Genomic DNA, 24,089 nt, shown 5'->3' on the forward strand with positions numbered 1-24,089 from the left:
TTGTTTAAGTTTATTTCATGGTACAATCCTTTACTATGGTTTATTTAGTCATTTGAATCTGGAAGAAGTGTTTGCAAATTTCCCTTGGGACGATAAATGACAGATCGGCTGGGATTTTATTCCAATGAAAGTACGAAATAACTAAACATGGCCTCGTTAATATGGCTGCGTAATGGGTCAGGTGCTGTTCCAATTTTATGATTTAAAAGATGAAAAAGCGATACGCGATGCTGTAAAGTACTCAAATGTAGTTATCATATTAGTTGGTCGTGAATTCGAGACAAAATTTTAAATTCAATGACTTGCTTGTGGAAGGTGCACGTCGCATTGCTAGGTAAGCTAAAATTAAACTTTATTTCAAAAGATTTATCATGTATTTTTTAATTTTTTTTATAGAATTACCAAAAAAGCTGGTATAGAACGTTTGATTATTTGTCTGCTTTAAATGGTAGTCCCAAAGCAATGAGCTTTGTGCTTGAGGGTGGAAGCAATTTTTTGAAGAGCAAATACTACGGTGAGCACATTCGGATGTAGCACAAGCTACCCTGCAAGACGGAGGTAACAGATTGCACAAACACATTGAAACATTTTCAGCTGTTCATTAACACTGTTATATTTTCTGGAATTTTCAATTGAATGGGAGAATACGTAAGTAAGATAGAGAAAAATTATCGACATTCTAAACATATTGTATTATTAATTTGCTAGAATAGGAGAGACGAATGAACAATTTTTCAAGAAGAAGAAAACGAAAAGCGCAGTTTATTTTGGATTTTAAAGAGGTAAGTTCGTTATTTCATAATTTAATATTTTATAATTAACATATATATATGTATATGTTATTAATTTGTTTTATATAGAGTAAACGAAAAAGCTTAACAAGGAGAAAAAGGTAAGCATTGTGAATTGAATGTCGTGTGTGTAATTAAAATTTTTAAAATTACAGAAATCAATTGGAGCATTTGGATGCGTATAACAAAGACGCACCATTCAATTAGCCGCATCACCGGTGACTTGGAGGACAAGCATTACGTGGAGCTCGCTATTAGTTTAAGTAAATATTTGATTATTTTCATTTTATTATTTAATAAAGCGAAATAATAAAAAAAAATTAATTTTATTTAAAAGAATTGAATTTGTGAGAAGTAAGAAATGGGTAACAAATAATCTTGTTACTGCTTATTCCTACTAACATGTTTATATGTTATAGGTAACAAACTGATAACGAAAATAATAACACTAAGAGATATTCGAGTAACAAATACTTTTTGTTATCCATAACACATAGGTAAGCTATGCGCTAATTTATTATTATTTCTAAAAAATAAAAACACCCTAATGTATATAAAAAGGGGGAAAGTATATGTAGTTAAAATTAATTTCGAAAATTCATAGTAATTGAGTATTGTAATACATTTGGAATAGATGATGTTCTTGGTAATATAAAAATGGTAAATATTTTACATAATAAAAAAATGTTATAATTTATTCAATTATTATCTAATTCACTTTATTAATATATTTCTTAAAATATTTGATTTTAGATTTATAAAGTCACTTGACGCAACAAGTGCCAAAATGATTTGCATAACATTTTTTTGTTTGAATTATTCAATTAATTCAAATATTATGACAGAAAATATCAAAAAAGAAAAAAAAAACGACAAACACATGCGGGAGCTGTAGCACATGAAAATTTTCATTAGCTCGGCTACCGCTCCCAATTTTTTGCTACCGCTACGCCAGAGCATAGCGCAGAATTTAATTTTTTGCTCCCGCTCCTGCTATAGTTTTTTACCTAACAAAACTCGGAGCAGAGTAGAGCACATACTTTACATTGTTATGCTAAGGCTATGTTATGGCTCCCGACAAAGTGAGAGCGGTAGCGATAGCATAGCAATAATTTTAGAAATTTTGCTGCTACGGAGTAGTAAATGAGAACCCTGATTTTAACGAATGCATAAGTGAACAATAACAAGTCGCTTACACGTTTGCTAATAGCTACCCGTCTTGCAGGGTAGTGATATATGAACGGCTGATTCGGTCAATTTATTGTTAATGACTATTATGCATAGCTGTTTAGAATTGGCGCACCTCCTGCATACATTTTTAACAAAAAAACTAACAAATCTTTATAATTTAAATAGAAATTATAAAATCTATTTAAACCTTACCTTCCTCAACAATTTAACGACGTAATATGTCATTATGTATAATGACAGCTAAAACAGGGTTGCAATTATATTTTTGCGTGACATTGCACGCAAATATACATAGGTTTTGGACTGACATATTTTAGAGCCATTGCAAATAATTTTCTGCGTGTGTTTGTTGTTGTGCCGGTGCACCAAGAGGAAATATATGCAATTCTTGCACCGTGCAAGGGTTTTGTAAGAGCAAGAGAATACCCCTTATGTGTTTACTGTTCAGACGAATTATTATGATATTTAATACCAAATTTTTCCACAATAGTTATCTCTTTTGTCCATGAATGAGTTAACTAAAACGCTTAAAAATATATAGCATATTTATTTATATTAAGAAGATATAATTAAATCTTTTGATAACAGCATTAAACTTCATTCTATAAGCAAAATTGAAAATAGTATTTATAAATGTATAAACATAGTACTGTAAATTTATACTTTAATATTAAAGCGTCTTTGCTGTACGCAACCCGTTTTATCCTCTCGTCCCCCTTATTCACCAAAGGTGGCCATGATGTTTTCATTGTGAACGTACACTTGGGGGGTAGCTTAAGGGCTGTGAATTGCTCTTTTACTATGGTGAATGGGACTTCCCTACTCCCTTGCACCCTTCTGTGAGTGGTGCAAGTCGAAGATGCAGCGTTCGTGAGAACAGAGATACGCTATTAATTCAGTATAAAATTCAGTAAATTTGCGATAGGGACGTTTGATATGATCAAGCAGGTTTACCTAGATGTTGCTTTAGCAAGAAGCGGTGCGTTTTGGTGGCACCGGGCCTTTTTGGAGGGCCGGGAAGAGGGGACTGATGAAGAACGTGCTGGGAGACCTGCGATTTCGACAAACAACGACGATGTGACTCGTGTGCGCAAAGTTTTGAACTCAGACCGTCTGTGGTTCAAGGCATTGTGACAGACGACCAGAAGTAATGGCGAGTGGAAGTGTGCCAAGAAAAATTGAAAGTGTGTGAAAGAGACCCCCAGTTTTTCAATAACGTAATTACAGCTGACGAGTCATAGATTTTGAGTATCCTTGCCTGAAAAGGCCGATGAGAGGAAAGCATTTTGAGACGACGGAGGGGATCCAAACAGCATTCACCTCGGCTCTCAAGACTATTCCGTAGAATGCCTTCCGCGACGCCTTCAATGCTTGGAAATTGCGCTGGCATTATTTTGAATGTTTTTTTAAGAATTGTAATGATTGGTTCAATAAAAATTTTTAAATCAACTCTTTCCAAACAAACCCCGATTTTTTTTAATAATACTTATATACATTGTTGCAAACATTAAACATCGCAGCGAAATATACTTTTAAAAAGGTTATATTTCTTTTATTTTGCAGCAAATTTTACTTCTTAATAATTGCAATTTCTCGTTTTCGGCAGCAATTTACTTCTTATCGCGCTGTCAAAATCGTTTTTTCCAAATCTCAGCGTTTCCACTGCCCTTATTAGGAATGCGCCTATAGGCAGGAAGAATTTTTGATAGGAATTTTGCCGCTGTCGTGTTTATTTAGGTATAGCTATTACCAATCGAAAGAACATCTGTGTCGTGTGTGGCTACCTTAAGAAGAGCCACTTATCACGGTTGCCAATAGAAAAGACGCTTTTGTTAACCAAAAACTTTAGTTTTATCGAATTTGTGTTCTGGCAGCTCTGTGTACTGACGAGTTATTTGAGCTGTATTGCTTTTATTGGCTGAAATATGACCAATCAGAATACACCATCTGTTTTTTATCTTAAATTGGTTGATTCTTTTTCTCATCTGAGGAAACCGTGTATGAAAGAGGTGAGAAGAGTGTTTAATTTTACCGGCATTAATCTATACTGAGCATTTGTTTCAGTTCTGACTCTAATTTTAACGAAGCGGGTTTAAATAGTGGTTCATATATATCGCGAAGAATGGATTCGTGGATAATCAAAATATTACCCATATTAATATTTACATTTGAAATTGTTAAGTCTGAAATTTATTTAGAAGATAATTTTAAAGATGGTAATGTTCCTAGTATGTACTCACACACATTTGCTGATGTATTTATTTCTTTAAGATACTTGGGAGAATTTATGGATATATAGTAAACATCCTGGCAAGGAGTTTGGTAAATTTGTAAGGAGTTCTGGCAGATTTTATAGTGATGAAAATGTGGATAAGGGTGAGAAAATTCTAAATATTAAGTATGTATAAATTAATTTGCAATACTAATTTATGTTGATATATTAAATCTCAAAGAATAATTGAATCAGGCAGATAATTAAAGTAGTATTGTGCTTTATTATGTGTGATCAAAATACCATGGCTGTAATCAGCGTTAAACATCCCCTGTATCCATATATACATACACTTTGTTAATTAATTGTCTGCAACATGCAAAAATAAATACATGTATTGTTAAAATTAGAATTAAGTAACTAATATATACTATGAGGGATATAAACGTCAATATCAGCTATAGAAGCGTACAAATTTTCTGTTGGGGTTTCAGTCAGGACTCTGGTACAGTTGTACTCCAATATATTCGGGTTTTGTGAGTACAAAACCAAATTCAATAGAATTAGAATGTTCAGATATACTTTTTCGTCATCACAAGACAACACCCGCAGGGAACGATTCCAATTACTTTAGTGGTCGGGTACTGAAAACGAATTTTGGTAGAAATGGAGTAACACTTATATTATTTTGTGTTCTTTTAGCTAAATTAATTATAAAATCACTTAGCACACTCGCAGTTGAAAAAGTTAGAATGTTTACAACTTTAAGGAAAACGTGCGTGGCCTGGCCTTATCTTATAAACCAAATATGAAACATTTGTCAACGACAGCGTTTTCTTTGTATTTTCACGTAATTTTTTTGGGTAAATTTTAGAATAGCATCCCCCAATTTCGGGAATAGAGAAGGTTCTTCAGATCAAGAAAATGGCACGATTCCGATTACTTTGGCGGAGGGGTAAAAAAACCGAATTTCCGTATAAATGGGGTATGAACGGATAGGGGAGCTTCTCCAGAGGAGGAATAGGGTCGGCTTTAGTATACCGTCCCAGGATTTCGGGAAAAAAATTGGTATGGTCGGATAGAGGAGAATCTCCTGATCACGAATATGTATGGTTATAGTCGCAGGAAGATTATAGTTTTCGAGATATTCGCGTTTAAAATTTAAAATTTGCAATATTTTAATAACCATTTTTCTATATTTAAAATTAATTTTGCACTTATATTTTTCAATTTTATATACCCTAACACATCACTAATTCGTTTGTACACATTTATTTTATATCATATATTGCAAAAACAGCTTTTATTATACATTTAAATTATTGTTGAATTATGACTATTTAATAATAACAAATTAATTTCAAACTGTCAAATGATAAGTGTTACCTTATCGACATCATTTGTAAAAATAAATTTGTCAAATAATTATTGTGCATTTTTGGTAAACAAATGAGGTTCAAACGAGTGTAAAATGTAATTTTTAAAATAAAGGCTTTTGAAATAAAAAACTTGCTAAAAGTGTAAAATGTGGATTTATTTAAAAGTTTATAGTGTAATTTAATTAATTTGAAGAGAAAAATGTGAATAAAGTGGGTTTAACGTGGTGAAATAGCTTCTTGAAATGTTCGAATTTTGCGAATTTTTGAACTTTAAGGTCGAATATCTCGTAAACTAAGCGTTTGCGGTACCTATAACATATATTTTTTAATCAGAAGGACTTCCTCTTTCCAACGGTACCTTCAAATCGCGGCGCCAAAGAAATCGGAATTGTGCCCTGTGGGGCCCTGAGGATGTCCTCCTGATTAAAAAATATGTATGGTTATAGGTACCGAAATTAAATCCGCATTTTACACTTTTATCAGTTTTTTTACCGAAGAAATCTTTATTTTAAAAATTACATTTTACACTCGTAGTGAACATTATGTGTGTGCTAAAAATTACGACGAAATGGAGCGCTGCCATGTGATAATAAGGAAATTCGCTGAAATTCCTTTTTTCCCAAAATTTCCTCTATCCATTCATATGGATATGTTCTTTATTTAATTTAATAAACAAATAAGTAATAATATATAATAATATATATGTATATATACATACAGTGGTGGTCAAAACATTTGCAACCAGAATGATTATTTTATTTTAATAAATTTTTTTTAACTTTTGATAAAGTATTCCTTTATCTATATATATTTTTTTATTGGAGGTTTTGTTTATACAAATAATCATAAAAACTGAAACATTAATTCATTTGCTTATAACGGTAAAAAGGCATTAAATAAACCAAAGTCAAAATTCATGTGTTCAAAACATTTGTAACTTTTAAGTATTCTAAAAATATTCTAAAATTTTTTCAATATTCAGTTGCATAGCCATTATTTTTAATAACTTCAGCACATCTTCTAGGCATTGAAGCTATTAGACTTTCAATGTAACTGTAAGGGATCGCTTTCCATTCCCTTTCCAATCTGGCGAAAAGTTCATCACCATTCCGGAATATTTCGCTGCCTATTTTGCGTTTAACCATCATCCACATATTCTTAATCGGGTTGAGATCGGGAGACTGTGCCGGCCATACCATAGTTTTTATATGATTTTCCTCTAACCATGATTTTACGAGCCTAGACGTGTGCTTAGGGTCGTTATCGTGTTGGAAAGTCCATACAAGTGGCATTTCCCAATCGGCAAACGGCAGCATGACATTAGTCAAAATGTCCCTATAATTTACAGCTGTCATCGTGTCAGTTATACGATGAATTGGACCAATAACATTACCGGAAAAGCACCCCCAAACCATAATATTACCCCCTCCGTGTTTTACTGTAGCAGTTGTGTACCTTGGGTTATATTTTTCACCTCGCGGACGCCGAATATAAGCTTTGCTGTCTGAGCCTCGGAGGTTGAATTTGGATTCATCTGACCATAAAATTGAGTTCCATTTCTGCTTAGTCCAATTTAAGTGTGATCGAGCAAATCTCAACCTCTCTTTCCTATTTTTTGCAGACACAAATGACTTTTTCGTACATCTGTAACTACGCAGACCAAACTCCAAGGCCCGTCTTTTGATAGTGGAGAGACTGATGTCGAGTTGAACTTCGGATTTAGCTTCTCTTGGAACTGCTTTGGGGTATTTTGTAAAGAAATTTTTTATTTGCCGGTCTTCTCTTACGGTTGTAGCACGAGGCCTACCTCCTCTGTGAACTGTGTGGATGTTCTCAGTCCGAATAACACGGCAAATCGTTGATTTATGTATGGAATATTTTAACGATATTTCTTTTTGCGAAAGTCCATTTCTAAAATCTTCTTTTATTTTTGCTTTAAAGTCCGAACTGTATTTTTTGCCTCCCATTTTCAACCGAAAATATTAAAAAGATCACAAAACACGGAAAAATTTGTTCATTCTAGAAACGCGAAAGACTGAATGCAAACTCTTAATAAAATAAAACCGCATGAAGTTCCACTAATTATGTGGAATTCGATTACCGTTATAACTTGCTTTTTTTTCAAGTAGCAAAATAAAATAAAAATACAGCAAATCTCAGTTGCGAATGTTTTGAATACTTGCATTTCATATTTTCCACTGCAATATTGCTTTGTTTTTGTTATAGGTTAAAAATAACATTTTTAACAGTACATATTTAACAAATACAATAACTAAAGCTCGGAAAAAGAGAAAAACAAAGAACACAAAAATTACTTTAGCAACAAAAAAAATGGTAGAAACAAATATTTGATTTTGGTTGCAAATGTTTTGACCACCACTGTATATATACATATATATAGTAATATTATATAATATTATATACTTATATTGTCACCTAATATACAAAACAACGTATTATCAAAAATAAATGGAAAGCGATAAGATATAATAACCAAAATTTAACCATTTTATAACGAAAACTCAAATTTTGTTTCAATATCCGTGCAAGATAACAAAAAAATATAACCACTTTTTAACGAAACTCAATATATATTTTTAATTTTAACGCAGAAAGGAGTACTATGCGAAAGTACTTCAGTCACCCCTGGTATTCGCTATTAAATTTTTTTTATTGCAGCGCAGAAAGGAGTACTATGCGAAAGTACTTCAGTCACCCCTGGTATTCGCTCGACCAGGGTTACTAAGGAGTACTCGAAATTACTTCAGTCACATAAATCACATATTACACATATACATATGTAGAAAGTATTTTTTTATAGTTAATATAGAAAAAACATCACGCGAAAAAGCAAAAAAAGAAAAATTGTTAAAAATCTGTAGGATTTTGCTGATTAAGATCCTCATAATTGTAAACAATCTAACATTTTCAACGATGAGTGTGCTAAGTGATTTTTAAATTAATAAATTTAGGTAAAATATACCAAAATAACAGTGAAATTTGAACTTATTTCAATGTTTAGAGTGTATATTTAAATATACCGAGTGAAAAACGTGAAAAAATTTAGTGATACATAGAGAAATACCATGTGTTATTAGTGCAAATTTTTGAACTTTTAATGTGAATATTTTAAAAAATAAAAGTTATTTGTATTTTATTTTTGGATGTTTCTTCTCTGGAGAAGCTCCCCTATCCGCACATACCCCATTTATAAGGAAATTCGGTTTTTTTTACCCCTCCGCCAAAGTAATCGGAATCGTGCCATGAAGACCATCTGGCCCATCCAAATTAAATTTTTTTCCGTCACTGAATACCACAGAATCGAATTCTTCATCCCAAAATTTATAATTTTCATAAAATGCAATTCGTGCATTTTTATTAAGTTGCTTTAGGCATGGCTTAGGCACTCGATTTTCATATTTAAGGCATAAATATTTTATTATTATTTGATGCACACGTTGTTTAGTCACATCTAGACCAAGTTCCACTTTTATTTGCTTGCAACTCATGTGGCTATTGGTTGCTAGCTGCTGAACCCGCCGTTTGGTCCTGCCATCAATGGTACCTACACGACCACTACGCTTAGTAACTCCATAGTTATCTGGATTTTTCAGAAAGTTTGTTATTGTAATCCGATGCCTCTTTACAGAAAAAGCAATTTGGCCAACTTTCATGCCAGATTGACTCATTCCTTTAATCAATCCACGGTCCTCATCTGATAATTCAGTTCCACGTGGCATTTTCCTACAAATTCAGAAAATGCAATTTACTTTTGTCGTCTTAAACCTTTAATCATGTACTATTACTTACTTAAAAGTTTGTATCTCCGCTTTTTCTACTGATATGTTTACTTGGCACCAATCAGAACACAAATAGTTAATTTTGCACATATAAATATTTTATACGTAAGTTGCGACTTACTTCATTAGAAATAAGGGTACTATGAATACGGTGCGGGCATGCACTTTTTAAATGACGCTAAACCATAAGGTAATTACAAGAAAATATGCACACCAAAAATATTTGCCGTACTGTTAGTAGAACATAAGTTATAGAGAAAACAAATTTTGCACATATAATTTTGACTGAGGTAAGTATATATAATCATTGTCATATGACTTGTTTTTCGAGCACTTCAATTCCTGTGATTCCAATACTGCAGATAAAGGCAACGAAAATCAAGTCATTTATTATATATAACCCTGGTCGAGACCATTTGCACCGGTTAGGTAATTTAAAGAGCTTTCAGGAAATGTATAATTCGCCACCAAGCCTCCTTTTGTTTCACTACAGTTGAAGGTATCAAAACTATTTTGCGAGTTAGTTCACCCCTGGGGCTTTCAGGAAAGCCCTCAACCTCCCCTCTATCCCTACCAGGGGTGTGGCAACAGCGTTCACAAAAATTGTAACATTTTGACAAAAATTACATTTTTCTTAACCTTTAAAACGCTCTAGCGGCTAAAGTATTTGACCTAGATTAACATACAAACCAATTTGGACATGTAACGAACATGAAAACAGATAAATCAACTGTGCGAAGTGATAGAAACATACCAAAGTTCATATATTTTCATACAAAATATATGGGGTCTAGCCAAGCACCATTGGTGCACTAAGGTGTAACATTATTATATCCTTTTTTCGTCCTTTTCGATACGATATCCTTGAATTTTTTTTCTGAATTCTATAGACAATACAATTCTAGGAAGCTACCTGAAAGCGCAAGTCGTTTGCTACACTTTAAAAATATTGAAATAACATTTAAAAACAACCCGAGTGTCTCGATGAGGGTTAACATCAAAAAATTACATCCGAATATATTAGGCGAGAATGCAGTGATAAAATTAATAAGAAAGAAATAAAACACAAACGTAAATAGTAATATAATGAATTTTTTCAAATTCGTCCCACTGTAAGAATGACGATATTGGTTCAATGACATCAACGGTTGTAACCTATACCATTAACGTTTTATATAGGAAAATATAATAGTAATAATCGATCCGGCAATGCATCGCTGATGCTATGGTGTACATTAAATACTATTATAAGATTTTCAATACAGTGAAAATACTTATGAATAAAGTCGAAAACGTAGCAATGTGTAACTTGATTAAATTTTTCAAGTTGATTACAATTTTAAAAATATTAGATATATCGATAGTTAGGTCAATTTATAAGAATTAAAAAAATTTAAAGTAAATAATACATGACATACATTCGTGGCCACGCAAAGCTCACCACTCATAATTTTTAAGTGTTGTGCATATTTGACAGCACTTTAAAAAGGTACTTTTTGCGGTATAGAAGTTTTTTGTTTACAAATAAATTAATGGCATGTTATCAAAAATCTTAAAAGTTAAAAACAAACATTCAGCCATAGACCACACCATTTGAAAGTTACTGAGCTTTACAAAATAAGCTCGAAATGTAAGAGACTCACATGCGACTAAAAACTGATATTTTTTTTAATTTAATTTCTTTTACACTATAATTAAAATGAATGTTTTCTTCTTATTTACTGGCGTAGGCACGGTTTACGCGATTTTAGCCAAGTTAACAGCAGCGCGCCAGTCGTTTCTTCTTCGTAACGTGGCGCCAATTCGAAATTCCAAGTGGAGCCAAGTCCTTCCACACTTGGTCCTTCCAATGCAGTGGAGGTCTTCCTACCGGGTATTGCGTCGAATACTTTCAGAGCTGGAGTGTTTTCGTCCATACGCGCGTCATGACCTAGCCAGCGCAGCCGCTGTCTCTTAATTCGCTGAACTATGTCAATGTCGTCATATATCTCGTACAGCTCATCGTTTCATCGAATTCGATATTCGCCGTAGCCAACGCGCAAAGGACCATAAATCTTTCGCAGAAACTTTCTCTCGAAAACTCGTAACGTCGACTCATCGGATGTTTTCATCGTCCATGCCTGTATGCTCTGGGAATCGGTGACTAGATCACCTTTGGGGGTTCTACAAGAGTATGCTTCGGTCTTGAAACCTTCTGTTAGTCGTCACATTTTTTTCGTAGAATTTTCGAGAACTACCCCTGTCACCCTCTTCATACTCACACATTTCGTCTTCTCTCTTTTTCTGTCTGCAAATGCGTTTCGCTTCCCTCTTCAACTGTCGGTATCTATCTCATCCCGCACGAGTTGTGGTCGATCGTAATGTTGCGAGGTAGGCAGTCTGTTTTCTTTCCGCTGCGACCGGTTGCAGTTATACGTAAGAAGCTTGAAATGCCGTCCCACAGTTCTCTACACCGAGTTATTGATGAATGCTCTCAGAGAGCAGGAGTGCAAGTCGAGTAGAACATTGTTGGGCTGTCTGTTGTGATTGCAGGTTCTCAACGTCGAATCTTCTTTGTGTTTGTTGACGTGCGATTTTGCTGCATATAGGCGGGTGCGAAACTTGGCTGCAACAAGATAGTGGTCCGAGTCGATGTTAGGACCTCGGGGCTGACCGACTTGGCCGGGACCCAAAATATGGTTATCTGTAGTACTAGATTCCAGCATAAGAAATATCATCAAGCTACCTGTCTGTCTCCGGATCGAAAAACCACCAACCACATCGATCATGTTGTGATAGACGGAAGACACGTCTGCAGTGCTTAAGATGTGCGTACTAAAATATTGGAGACGTGTCTTCCGTCCATCACAACATGATCGATGTGTTTAGATGAGGCGAGTAGGTCGCCTCAGACATCAACCAGCTGGGACCGGACATTCCATGTGCATGCCCTTAAATCGTAATCCTTAACACATTTGAAGGGGTCCTCATCAAAAGAGTGGTCTCTCATCCGAGGCTGTTTTCTTCCTTTCTCTGGTAGTTTTTTTGGGCAAAGATCGGAAGTCGTGAGCTGCTTGAGTCAAATGTAAAATAATTGTTTCTGGCGAAGTGAATGGCAATCAGATAACTTTCCTCACTTGCGTGAACTTCTACACATGCACCATCCTCCAAATGAATTTTAACTTTACTTTTTTTTTGATTGAAACACGAAGTTTAATCACGTTATTACTTTAAAATAAATAAAATCGGCCACTTTTGCATAAGCACAGAAAATCTAGTTTGTGTTTTACTCATTAAACGTAATAAATTAAAAACTATAATTATAATTAGATAATATAATTTAGTTTACTTGTGCTTACTAAAAACATTAAAAAACAAAATTAAAAAAATTCCGAGCGAACGAATACGAACAAAAAATTTTTAAGAAAGTATAGTGATAAGCTTTGCGTGGCCACGAGTGTACATGCATTGAAAAAAAGTTCAAATTTATAAAGTCAGACGCACTGTTTCATCCCATTCACAAACCACGATTTGGTAAGTTTTTCGATACGTTTTAGATCCTTATCCTGCATGAAAAAACTCCTTGTCTGTCTTTAAATTCGCATATATTAAGACTTGGAAAATATGAGGCCTCCAAATTATCAATATAGTATGTGGCTCACATAAAACCATCGATCGCTGTAGAAACGTTATATTTTTTTATATCTTCCAGCAAGTTTTACTACAAATCAGATTTAACGGCTTTTCCCATCATATAGAAACTAGAAAGTTTTTAAACTGTCATACTCCATATTTTTGCGTTATAAATAATTAAAACGAATATTAATGCAACGCTTATGAATTTATAGTAGAATAAGTAAGGATTTTATACTCTTGCAATTTGCGGGAATCAAAGCCAGGGAAATACCGTAGGGCATATTAGCCCTCAGTGGCATTTTGCACCTTTCGGGCACGAGTTATTTTTTACATTAAGTATAAATGAGTCAAAAGAATATATTTTGAGCTGCACCGAAATGTGTACTCTTTATTTATACTCTAACTAACTTATTACATGGTTCTTACTTCTATTTATACTAACTAATATGTTTAATTATTACCAGTTGATAGTTTGTTAAGATACAGATTATATTATTTGTTTACTTAGATACATTTGCTTTGTTTTAAGATAAGGTTGTTGTGGTATTCAAACTCAATGTTGTTTTGATACTTGTTTATTTAGGATTGTTTGTTGTGGTGATAGTGCATTTCAATTGTTCGAACTCAAGGTTGTTTTGATGCATTCTATTTACTGAAACCAAAGGTTGTTTTAATGTTTGTTACTATTACGTTCCTTAACTCACGCGTGCACATTTTGAAGGCTAGATGAGGGGATCGTCGCGGACAAACATGAAGAGGGAAATGAGAGCAACGTATTTTACCACTCCATGTTTACAAATGGGAGCGCGCGCATACATATGTGGGAAGTTGCAATGTGTGAAGCTGCACTGTGGGTAATAATTGCAAATTTGCCTAGCAATTTTAAGTTTCATTATAATTACTATAAATTTATAAAATGTAAGACAAATAATAAAAAGTATAATAAATATTTTATTTTAGTCATCTTTTTTTTAATAATCATTCTTTAATATGTAATCATTTTTTTAATACGTATATGTCTTTATAACAGCATTTAATTTAGTTTATTTGAAATAATAAATTCTATGTTTGGTTTAATCTCATTTGCTGTAGCTTCACGCATTATTGTACCAAAATTTAAATCAGATAACCTACTTCTTATTTTATGTTTGTTTAATTTCATTATTGAAAAAAATTGTTCACAAGTGTAGGTATTTCCAAACACAGATATAATTTTCGAAGCAAAAAGTTTCAAACCAGGTTATTTCTTTAAACTTCCTTATAAAAAGTAATTTCAATAACAACTTTAGTTAATGAACCACTGTTTCTTCAAACACATACATATGCCCAAATAAATCTTATGAGAGCGCAATGTAAATGATTAGCCAACACCGCTTCTACCGCCCGCTTGCCATAGAGTTTCCAACGATTTGGGGTTTCCCCGTAGCAACGAGTCAGCAGATTGCTGACAGGGTTGCCAATATCGATATACTGTAGTAATTATAAAAAATGTCTTCAATATGTTCGAAATTTTCTTAAACTAACTCCAAATCAGAGTCGAATGCTATTATTTAGAAATATATATACTATTGTTAATAGTTTGACTTCAGTTTTGATATTTTATATTATGAAAAATTATAATTGAAAAGTGAAATGTGTACAAAATTACATATGCGTGTTGAGCAATGGCAACATTGTTCGAATGAAAACGAGAACAAAACGGTTGCCGCTCATAGCGAAGGGAGAAACGGAATTCGCTGTTTCTGCCATTATCATTTGTATTCTATTTGTGTGATTAGCAAGAATGATAGAAACAAGATTGCGCAATGACGAGTTCAAATTTTGTTCGTTCTGCGCATCTACGTCACGGTTGACCAACGTACAATCAGCTGATTTTCAGTTGTTTGTTTTTCTTTGCAATAAGAATCAATTTTGTATTGCAGGCATACAAAAACATGAATTTAATTAAAAGTTAACATCAATATATGTGAATATTTTATAGTGAACATTTACATACATATTCATTTAATTGTATTTTCATTGTATTATTTAATTTTGTCTCTTTGCTGTGTTTGTTTCAACCATATACATTTATGCAAATAAAAAGATTGAATATTTTGTGAACAAGTATCAATTTATTGTCTTATTTAATTTTCTTCTTTTGCTATACATATGTTCAATTAAGTTTTTATTTAAGGAACGAATCCCAAAAAAACATTCTAGCTCTGAAAAACAATTCTTTTACTTTCGAGCTACAATTTACAAAATTACTTAAATCTAAGTGCTTCTGGGTGTAATTTGTTCATATGTACATATATGCAAATCAGTACCATTTACGTCGTCAAATACTGCTTGCAAGGCTCTCATATGCTCCATTAACATGTCTGTTGGTTTTGAGAGTCCCCCTTCAGAAAGGTGATCCACCCAAGTATAAGACGAACAATTTTCTTTGTCTTTACCGAGTTTGTGGCAGATGTACCCTGCTAAATTCTCAAGTCCGTTGTTGAGAATCTCCAAGTCATCATTTTTTTCAATTGGGTCAGTGGAATTTAGATCAACTGACACACGTTGAAAAATATTACCTGTAAAAATATAATAAACATACATAAATGCTTACAAATAAATGGAATAAATTGTTAGTTAAGATTATTATTACAATAAGGATAAGAAACAGTGGTTAGTATGCAAAAACTTAGTTTGTATGTAAGTACATATTTGCATTTGTTAACATCAATACATTTTTATATAAGAATGTTTTCTGTAGTTTTACGTTTATAATACAATGTACGTTTAATATTTTGATAATTACCATTTAGAGATAAGTAATTCCCTTCCAAATCTGTGGTGTTGTCGACTGCAACATTTCCTTCATCTCTAATCGGTCCTTCGTTGTGACCAAGTATATAGGAACGCAGCCTATACTTGAACTCCTTCCTGTCAGGGTGATCGTGAAGACCGCCTTTTAACCTGATTACGCCAAACAAATTTTCTAAAAAGGCCTGGTTTAAACGAGACTCCATCCTTTTCTGCCGTTCATTAGCCTCTGCAGGAGCAGTGGTTAACGTGGGAAAAGCGCTAGGCAGTAACTTAGTTGGATTCCGCGAACTTAAACCTGCAAGAGTGTTTGGTTATAAAAATAAAATTATTGTAATCAAAATGCTATAATTACCCATTTCAACCTGCAAGTTGCTTTAATTTTGTCCGTACGACGACAAAAGTTATCCATTGTTTTACCACTGTTTTATCTTTAGGGAAATGGAAAAATCTCCATTTCGTAGCACAATTTTTACCATTATTATTATTGCACCCAACAATGCGCAAGGAATTTTAAAAAGTATAAAATTTAACAATTAATACAACACTTGAAAACACAATTCAAATTCACTTTCAAAAGCGCGGGCGAATAATAAGTCAACCGTGACGTCAGCAAGAACAGCTGACTGAAAGCAAACATGCGCATTGCGCAATCTTGTTTCTATCATTCTTGTGTGATTAGCCACTCTCAATTAATAATGCCATACCTCGCAAAAAATCGTACAACTTCTTTCTGCCCAAGCGCTCATAACCTTGGGGAAATATTCTTAGACATTTTTTAAAGAGATTTAAAGCAAAAAAATTTCAAGTTTTTGAAGTTTCTAAAGCAGACTCCCTCTTAAAGATGATTTACAAAACGTAATAAACGTAATTTAACACCCAAATGCATCTTTATTCATTCGATAAATGTTATCTCTTAAAATCTTTCTTTAATTCGGAACTCATAAAAAATTTTAATAGGATGGCTTCCAAATGTATTCATTTGCAAGTTTTACCACATTAGTAAACAGCTGATTCGAATATTGGTTTTGCGTATGATCGAAAAGACGAAAATCCAATCAGATTCTGTGACACCATTGAAAATCAGAATTGGTTTACAATTCTGACATCTAAGAAATTCTGTCTTGGATTTCACAACACCCCTGATTAATATTCCGTTCACAAATTTGAAATTTCAAACTAAATTGAATATCAGCTGATTGTTCTTATCCGCATTGCCAACACAATTAATTTTTAAACTAACACATTAAATAAGCTAAGTGCGTTTTGTTTGTCCATGATTTAGCTATTAGCTTGTGATGGTCAAATAAAACACGTTTATTACTATAATCACTATTCATTATAAAATGCTAGTATTTTCGCATATTTATAACAAGATATTTTTTTTTAGGTTTGCAAACATCTCAGGATGCTCGGTTTTATGCAGTATCGAGAAAATTTGAACCATTCAGTAACGAAAAAAAAAATTTAGTTATTCAATTTTCTGTGAAGCATGAGCAAAATATTGACTGCGGGGGCGGTTATGTAAAAATTTTCGACTGTTCTTTGGATCAAACTGATATGCATGGAGAATCCCCATATGAAATAATGTTTGGACCAGATATTTGCGGTCCAGGAACGAAAAAAGTTCACGTTATCTTTAGCTACAAAGGCAAAAATCACCTAATTAATAAAGACATACGATGCAAAGATGATGTTTATACTCATTTCTACACACTCATTGTAAAACCAGACAACACATATGAAGTGTTGATTGATAACGAAAAAATTGAGTCCGGGAACCTTGAAAATGACTGGGAATTTCTTCCTCCAAAAAAGATTAAGGATCCGAATGCAAAAAAACCAGAAGATTGGGATGACAGGGTATGTTATATTCTTTATAATAATTATTTTTTTAATTATTAATAATACTATTATACATAAGCCAACAATTCCGGATCCAGAGGATACCAAACCTTCAGATTGGGACAAACCAGAATATATCCCTGATCCAGATGCTTCTAAGCCTGAGGATTGGGATGACGAAATGGATGGCGAATGGGAACCACCTATGGTAGATAATCCGGATTACAAAGGCGAATGGCAGCCTAAGCAGTTGGACAATCCAGATTATAAGGGCGCGTGGGAGCATCCAGAAATTGAGAATCCAGAATATGTACCAGATGGCAATCTGTATTTACGGAAAGAACTGTGTATAATTGGATTTGACTTATGGCAAGTGAAGTCAGGAACGGTTTTTGATAACGTACTTATAACTGATGACATCGAAGAAGCTTTCAAGAAGGCATCCGCAATTAAAGATATACAGTCTGGAGAAAAAAATGAAAGAAGCCTTAGATGAAGAGCAACGAAAAAAAGATGAAGAAGAAGCTAAGAAGAATGTGGACAAAGATGAAGATGATGAAAAAGATGAAGATGAAGCAGACGAGGAGCATTCAAATGATCATGATGAACTCTAAATAATAAAATGATTATTTGCGATATTATAGAGTCAGCAGCGATATCGGAAGCATGGAATTCCGTGTGTAAACCCGAATTGCCTGTAGCTGGTTGACTCGATTCCAAACGTTTAGAAGCAGTAATTTTTCCGCGCTGTTCAGCTACTAAATACTAGAATCTACTGTAGCGATAAAAATCCGGTTAGTCGTGGAGATGAATTGATACAGTATTGACTTCTTTTGTAAGTTTATGTTAAACATGAACCAATTTTTATGGATTACAAAATAAAGTATAAAATTTCCTTTTAATGATATATAATATGTTGCCAATTGGTGCTCAATAAGATCGTCATCCAAAGTTATGGCTGAGTTCATCCGGTTGGTCGTGAGTCACCGGTATAAAAACATTTGATTTTATTTGTAATAGTTATTTTGTGATAAAGTCATTGCTTAAGAGTGTATGAACTCAGCCATCTCTCAAACATAAATCAAACAAATATCAAAATTTGAAGTAGTAATACAGCATAGTTATCTTCTGTTAATGTGCGGAAACAAGGCGTATAGCAGGTCACAGCTGAACCGCATTTAGCTATTGCACACAATATTTATACGTTTTGTTAATGCAATGCCATCTAGGAATATCAGCAACAGTATTTACTTCATTATCGGTTTCATTCTTTTGCAATAAAACGGTTAAGAATCAACCGTTTGCTGGCCGCCGCACATCATAAGTGAAGGCTAAGCAAAAAGGAAGACATCAAGATTGACGCAAAGAAAGCCGCAGTGTAACAGGCGAAGCAAATGCATACGGTGAATCGACCAAAGCCTTGTCGAATGCGATGCGTTCATGAAGAAGTTGGCTGGCGAATGAACAGATAGTTGATTGGCTTTTGTCATACGAAAATACTGAAAAATGTCACAGCGGTCTCAACTAATATTTGAGCCTAAAATAAATATTGCCAGATATCGCAGGAAGCTGAGGTCACGCAGAGTCAAGATCGGCATTCACTTAGAGTTGCCAGAAATGATTTCATTACGTAGTTAACATTCCCGGTTTCGGGACCGCATCCTGCCTGAAGACGAATAAGGAGAAGGCGGAAACATCCTCAACAGGTTGCGCGCTTGAAAGATCGCCGCAAACACCCTCGCTGGCGAATAACAAGCTCGATGAGACTTGCCGATCATGGCAAAAGATTGGCAAGAAATGCACTCGACGTCCGGGATCGAAGGCGTTGCCCGTCCTCGCAAACAAATTATCATCGTCGCGATGGACGACAGATTTAAGACGTTGAAACGCCGCACATTTATTGGCAGCGTCATAGAAGCAAATGCCGATCTTTCGCAGATATATTTTCCGTCGCGGAGTACTCATCGTTCACCCGCGAATGACCAGCCAATCCGCATCGCGCGAGGTTTCAACATATCACTGACTTCACGCCCCATTTTATAGCGATAGATGCACCAGCCGCCGCGAGCGCGGCTTGTTTTCACGATGAAACAAAATGCGCTGGCGCATTTTGTTGAAAGGCAAATGCGTCTTGCATCGGTCGCAACAACACGACGAAACAACAAATGGGCCGAGGCCGATTGATTCTGCCGGGGCCCGGAAAGAAATTGTAGCACCAGACTCCGCACGCAGCCATCGTTACCCGGCTGCCGCCGACGAAACCACCAGATCGAATACAAAAAAGATGTATCTTGATCTATCGCTCCGCGGCACATGTAGTGGTGCCCTGGACCACTATTGAAACAGAGTTAAGATTACATTCTCCATTACCAAACATGTGCAAGGTTCGATTGTCGAGAGCGTAACAGAGAATAATGAATCATTTTCTGCTTGGGATTTCGCTGTTTTCCGAGAGTTATTCTCGTCAACTGGTATATGAATTCGTGGAGCCAAATTAATATAGAATTTGAAACCATAATAGTCGAAATGAAAATAGGTTGTTTACCTCGTGGTCACAGACGACCACCACATGGTGCTTGTTTATATATATTTATCAGCTAAATATATCAACGAAATCTTATAAGCATATTCAACTATAAAGAAGACCATTAACCACGTGATTGATCAACATGTTGCTGCCTTCATTGATAAGACACTCATCACCGATTGACTTATCAGTGTATTTTACCTGTCAACGACCGGACACACCATACGCCACCCAAATGACTCACAATCACTGCAAGATTAAACAGCGACAGCACGCAAATGAGCGTTTGCGTCAGCGAGCGTTCAGCAGTTAACGGCGCGTCGCGCTTCGCCATGTGGCGCCAATGATATTTCCGCGAAATGAACGTCTTTCCAATCGTAGCGAGTGGTGTCTTCCTTCGCTGCGTCGATTATTTCAGAACTGGAGGCACCATTCGACGACATCACCAGTCAGTAGCCGCTGCCCTTGATCGCCAACACCATTATCCCATCGAACGCGGTTATTTGCCGTGGCCAACGCGCAATGCCGCAGAACGCTTCTCGAAAGGCCCGTAACGTCGACCATCAGTTGCTTGATTACGCATAACAACAAGATCTAAAATTATATGACTATGAGCAGGCAATTGAGAAGCAAAGTCCTCTCTCGACAAACAAAAACCAAACTCTATAAGTCACTTATAATTCCCGTCCTGTTATATTATGCAGAGGCTTGGACGATGTCAACAACTGATGAGTCGACGTTGCGAGTTTTCGAGAGAAAAGTTCTGCGAAAGATTTATGGTCCTTTGCGCGTTGGCCACGGCGAATATCGCATTCGATGGAACGATGAGCTGTACGAGATATATGACGACATTGACATAGTTCAGCGAATTAAAAGACAGCGGCTACGCTGGCTGGGTGATGTCGTCCGAATGGACGAAAACACTCCAGTTCTGAAATTATTCGACGCAGTACCCGACGGAGGAAGCAGAGGAAGAGGAAGACCTCTACTCCGTTGGAAGGACCAAGTGGAGAAGGACCTGGCTTCGCTTGGAATATCCAATTGGCGCCACGTAGCGAAAAGAAGAAACGACTGGCGCGCTGTTGTTAACTGCTTCAGACATCGCGGCATAAAGGCAGCTCCTTTTCGTGCTGTCAAAAGCAGCTTTGAAATCCACGAAGAGGTGGTGTGGGTCGATTCTCCTTTCACGGGTATTTTACAAGATTTGGCGTATGGTGAATATCCGGTCGGTTGTTGATTTGCCAGGTCTAAAGCCACACTGATAAGGTCCAATCAGTTTGTTGACGGTGGGCGTTAATCTTTCACACAATACGCTCAATAGAACCTTATATGCGATGTTGAGGAGGCTAATCCCACGGTAGTTGGCGCAGATTGTGGGGTCTTCTTTTTTATGGATTGGGCATAGCACACTTAAATTCCAATCATTGGGCATGCTTTCGTCCGACCATATTTTACAAAGAAGCTGATGCATGCTCCTTATCAGCTCTTCGCCGCCGTGTAGTGGTCGATCGTAACGTTACGAGGTAGGCAGCCTGTTTTCTCTCCGCTGCGACACGACACTCCTCGTCGTACCAGCTGTTCTTTTGCACTTTCCGAAAACCAATGGTTTCGGTTGCAGCTGTACGTAAGGAGTTTGAAATGCCGTCCCACAGTTCCCTTATACCGAGTTGTTGACGAGTGCTCTCAGAGAGCAGGAGTGCAAGCCGAGTAGAAAATCGTTCGGCTGTCTGTTGTGATTGCAGCTTCTCGACGTCGAACCTTACTTGTGTTTGGTGGCGTTCGTGGGTGCGAGTCTTAGCTGCAACAAGATAGTGGTCCGAGTCGATGTTAGGACCTCGGAGCGCACGCACATATAAAACCCTGGAGACGTGTCGTCCGTCTATCACAACATGATCGATCTGGTTGGTAGTTTTTCGATCCGGAGACAGCCAGGTAGCTTGATGAATCTTCTTATGCTGGAATCTAGTGCTACAGACAACCATATTTCGGGCCCCGGCGAAGTCAATCAGCCTCAACCCATTTGGGGATGTTTCGTCGTGGAGGCTGAATTTACCGACCGAAGTGCCAAAGACACCTTCTTTGCCCACCCTGGCGTTAAAGTCGCCAAGCACGATTTTGACATCGTGGCGGGGTCAGCTCTGATAAGCGCGCTCCAAGCGCTCATAGTAGGCATCTTTGGTCACATCGTCCTTCTCTTCCGTCGGGGCGTGGGCGCAAATCAGTGATATGTTGAAGAACCTCGCTTTGATGCGGATTGAAGCTAGACGTTCATTCACCGGAGTGAATGATAGTACTCCGCGACGGAGGCTCTCTCCCACCACGAATCCAACACCAAACTTGCGCTCCTTTATATGGCCACTGTAGTAAATGTCACAACGACCTACTCGTCTCTGTCCTTATCCGGTCCATCGCATTTCTTGGACGGCGGTGATGTCAGCCTTTATTTTCGCGAGGACATCAACCAGCTGGGCAGCGGCACCTTCCCAATTAAGGGTCCGGACATTCCAGGTGCATGCCCTTATATCGTAATCCTTATTTCGTTTGCCATGGTCGTCATCAAAAGGGGGGGGTCTCTCATCCGAGGCTTGTTGTTCCTTTTCAATGAGGGGTGTTTTTTTACGTGGCGGGTCCCAAGCCCAGCGCACAACCCTATGTTGGGGATGTTTCGCCTTCTCCCTTTAGCTCGTCTTCGAACGGATGTTCTTAGGCTACCCAGAGGATACTTGGTCAAGGACCGGAGGTTGTGAGCTGGTTGAGCCATGTGTAAAAGAATCATTTCTGGCAACTCCCAAGTGAATGCCGATCAGAGAACTTTCCTCACTTGCGTGAACTTCTATACATGACTCCATCCTCCAAGTAAAGCCGTTGTTGACACAAAATGTGAAGGAAAATAATGTTTAGTTTTAAGGCGTCAAAAATATTAGTTTGGGATGCACTCATGACATTTTTCAATGATTTTCGTATGACAAAAATGAAGTCAAGCTAATCTATTCATTCGCCAGTAACAATATGAACACATCGCATTTTCGACAAAACGTTCGATTCACCATATGCATTTGCTTCACCACAATTACACTGCAACTTTCTTGCGTCAAATGTGATGTCTTGCTATACTGCCTTCACCTTGATGTGCAAACAGTAATAAATGTAGTTGATTCTGCTTCGTTTGGTAATATGTAAAAAAGTGAAACCAGTGAAAATAAAAGTAAAATACTGTTGCGATATTCCCTAGACAAGCATTGCATTAACAAAACAGCTATAAGTATTATTAGTACAATAGCTTCATCAAACAGTTCAGAAACAATGATATACTATACACCTTATTTTTCGCACATTGACTTAAAGATAACTATGCTTTCTATTACTACTTCAAGTTTTTGATATTTATTTGATTTTTTCTAATGTTTGAGGATAAATAATGAGAGTTCATACACTCTTAAGAAGCAATGACTTTTATCCACAAAATAATAATTACAAAATAATAATTATCAAGTCTTTTTATATATTTGTAAAAATCGCAAATAATCATTTTATTATTTAGAGTTCATCATGATCATTTGAATGCTCCTCGTCTGCTTCATCTTCATCTTTTTCATCATCTTCATCTTTGTCCACATTCTTCTTAGCTTCTTCTTCATCTTTTTTTCGTTGCTCTTCATCTAAGGCTTCTTTCATTTTTTTTTCTCCAGACTGTATATCTTTAATTGCGGATGCCTTCTTGAAAGCTTCTTCGATGTCATCAGTTATAAGTACGTTATCAAAAACCGTTCCTGACTTCACTTGCCATAAGTCAAATCCAATTATACACAGTTCTTTCCGTAAATACAGATTGCCATCTGGTACATATTCTGGATTCTCAATTTCTGGATGCTCCCACGCGCCCTTATAATCTGGATTGTCCAACTGCTTAGGCTGCCATTCGCCTTTGTAATCCGG

The 24,089-nt window shown here is 35.9% G+C and overlaps 1 protein-coding gene across 1 annotated transcript; it reads left to right on the forward strand.

Moving 5' to 3' along the window:
• Positions 1–4,046: 4,046 nt before the first annotated feature.
• On the forward strand, positions 4,047–18,262 carry LOC126764079 (calreticulin-like). The gene is given in 5 exon segments (XM_050481858.1): positions 4,047–4,198; positions 4,254–4,358; positions 17,172–17,644; positions 17,706–18,094; positions 18,096–18,262. Coding segments are annotated over 5 exon segments (1,206 nt in total). The 5' UTR covers positions 4,047–4,104; the 3' UTR covers positions 18,241–18,262.
• The last annotated feature ends 5,827 nt before the right edge of the window (positions 18,263–24,089 follow it).

Source organism: Bactrocera neohumeralis, unplaced genomic scaffold (genome assembly GCF_024586455.1).
Source record: "Bactrocera neohumeralis isolate Rockhampton unplaced genomic scaffold, APGP_CSIRO_Bneo_wtdbg2-racon-allhic-juicebox.fasta_v2 cluster09, whole genome shotgun sequence".
Lineage (NCBI taxonomy): Eukaryota > Metazoa > Arthropoda > Insecta > Diptera > Tephritidae > Bactrocera > Bactrocera neohumeralis.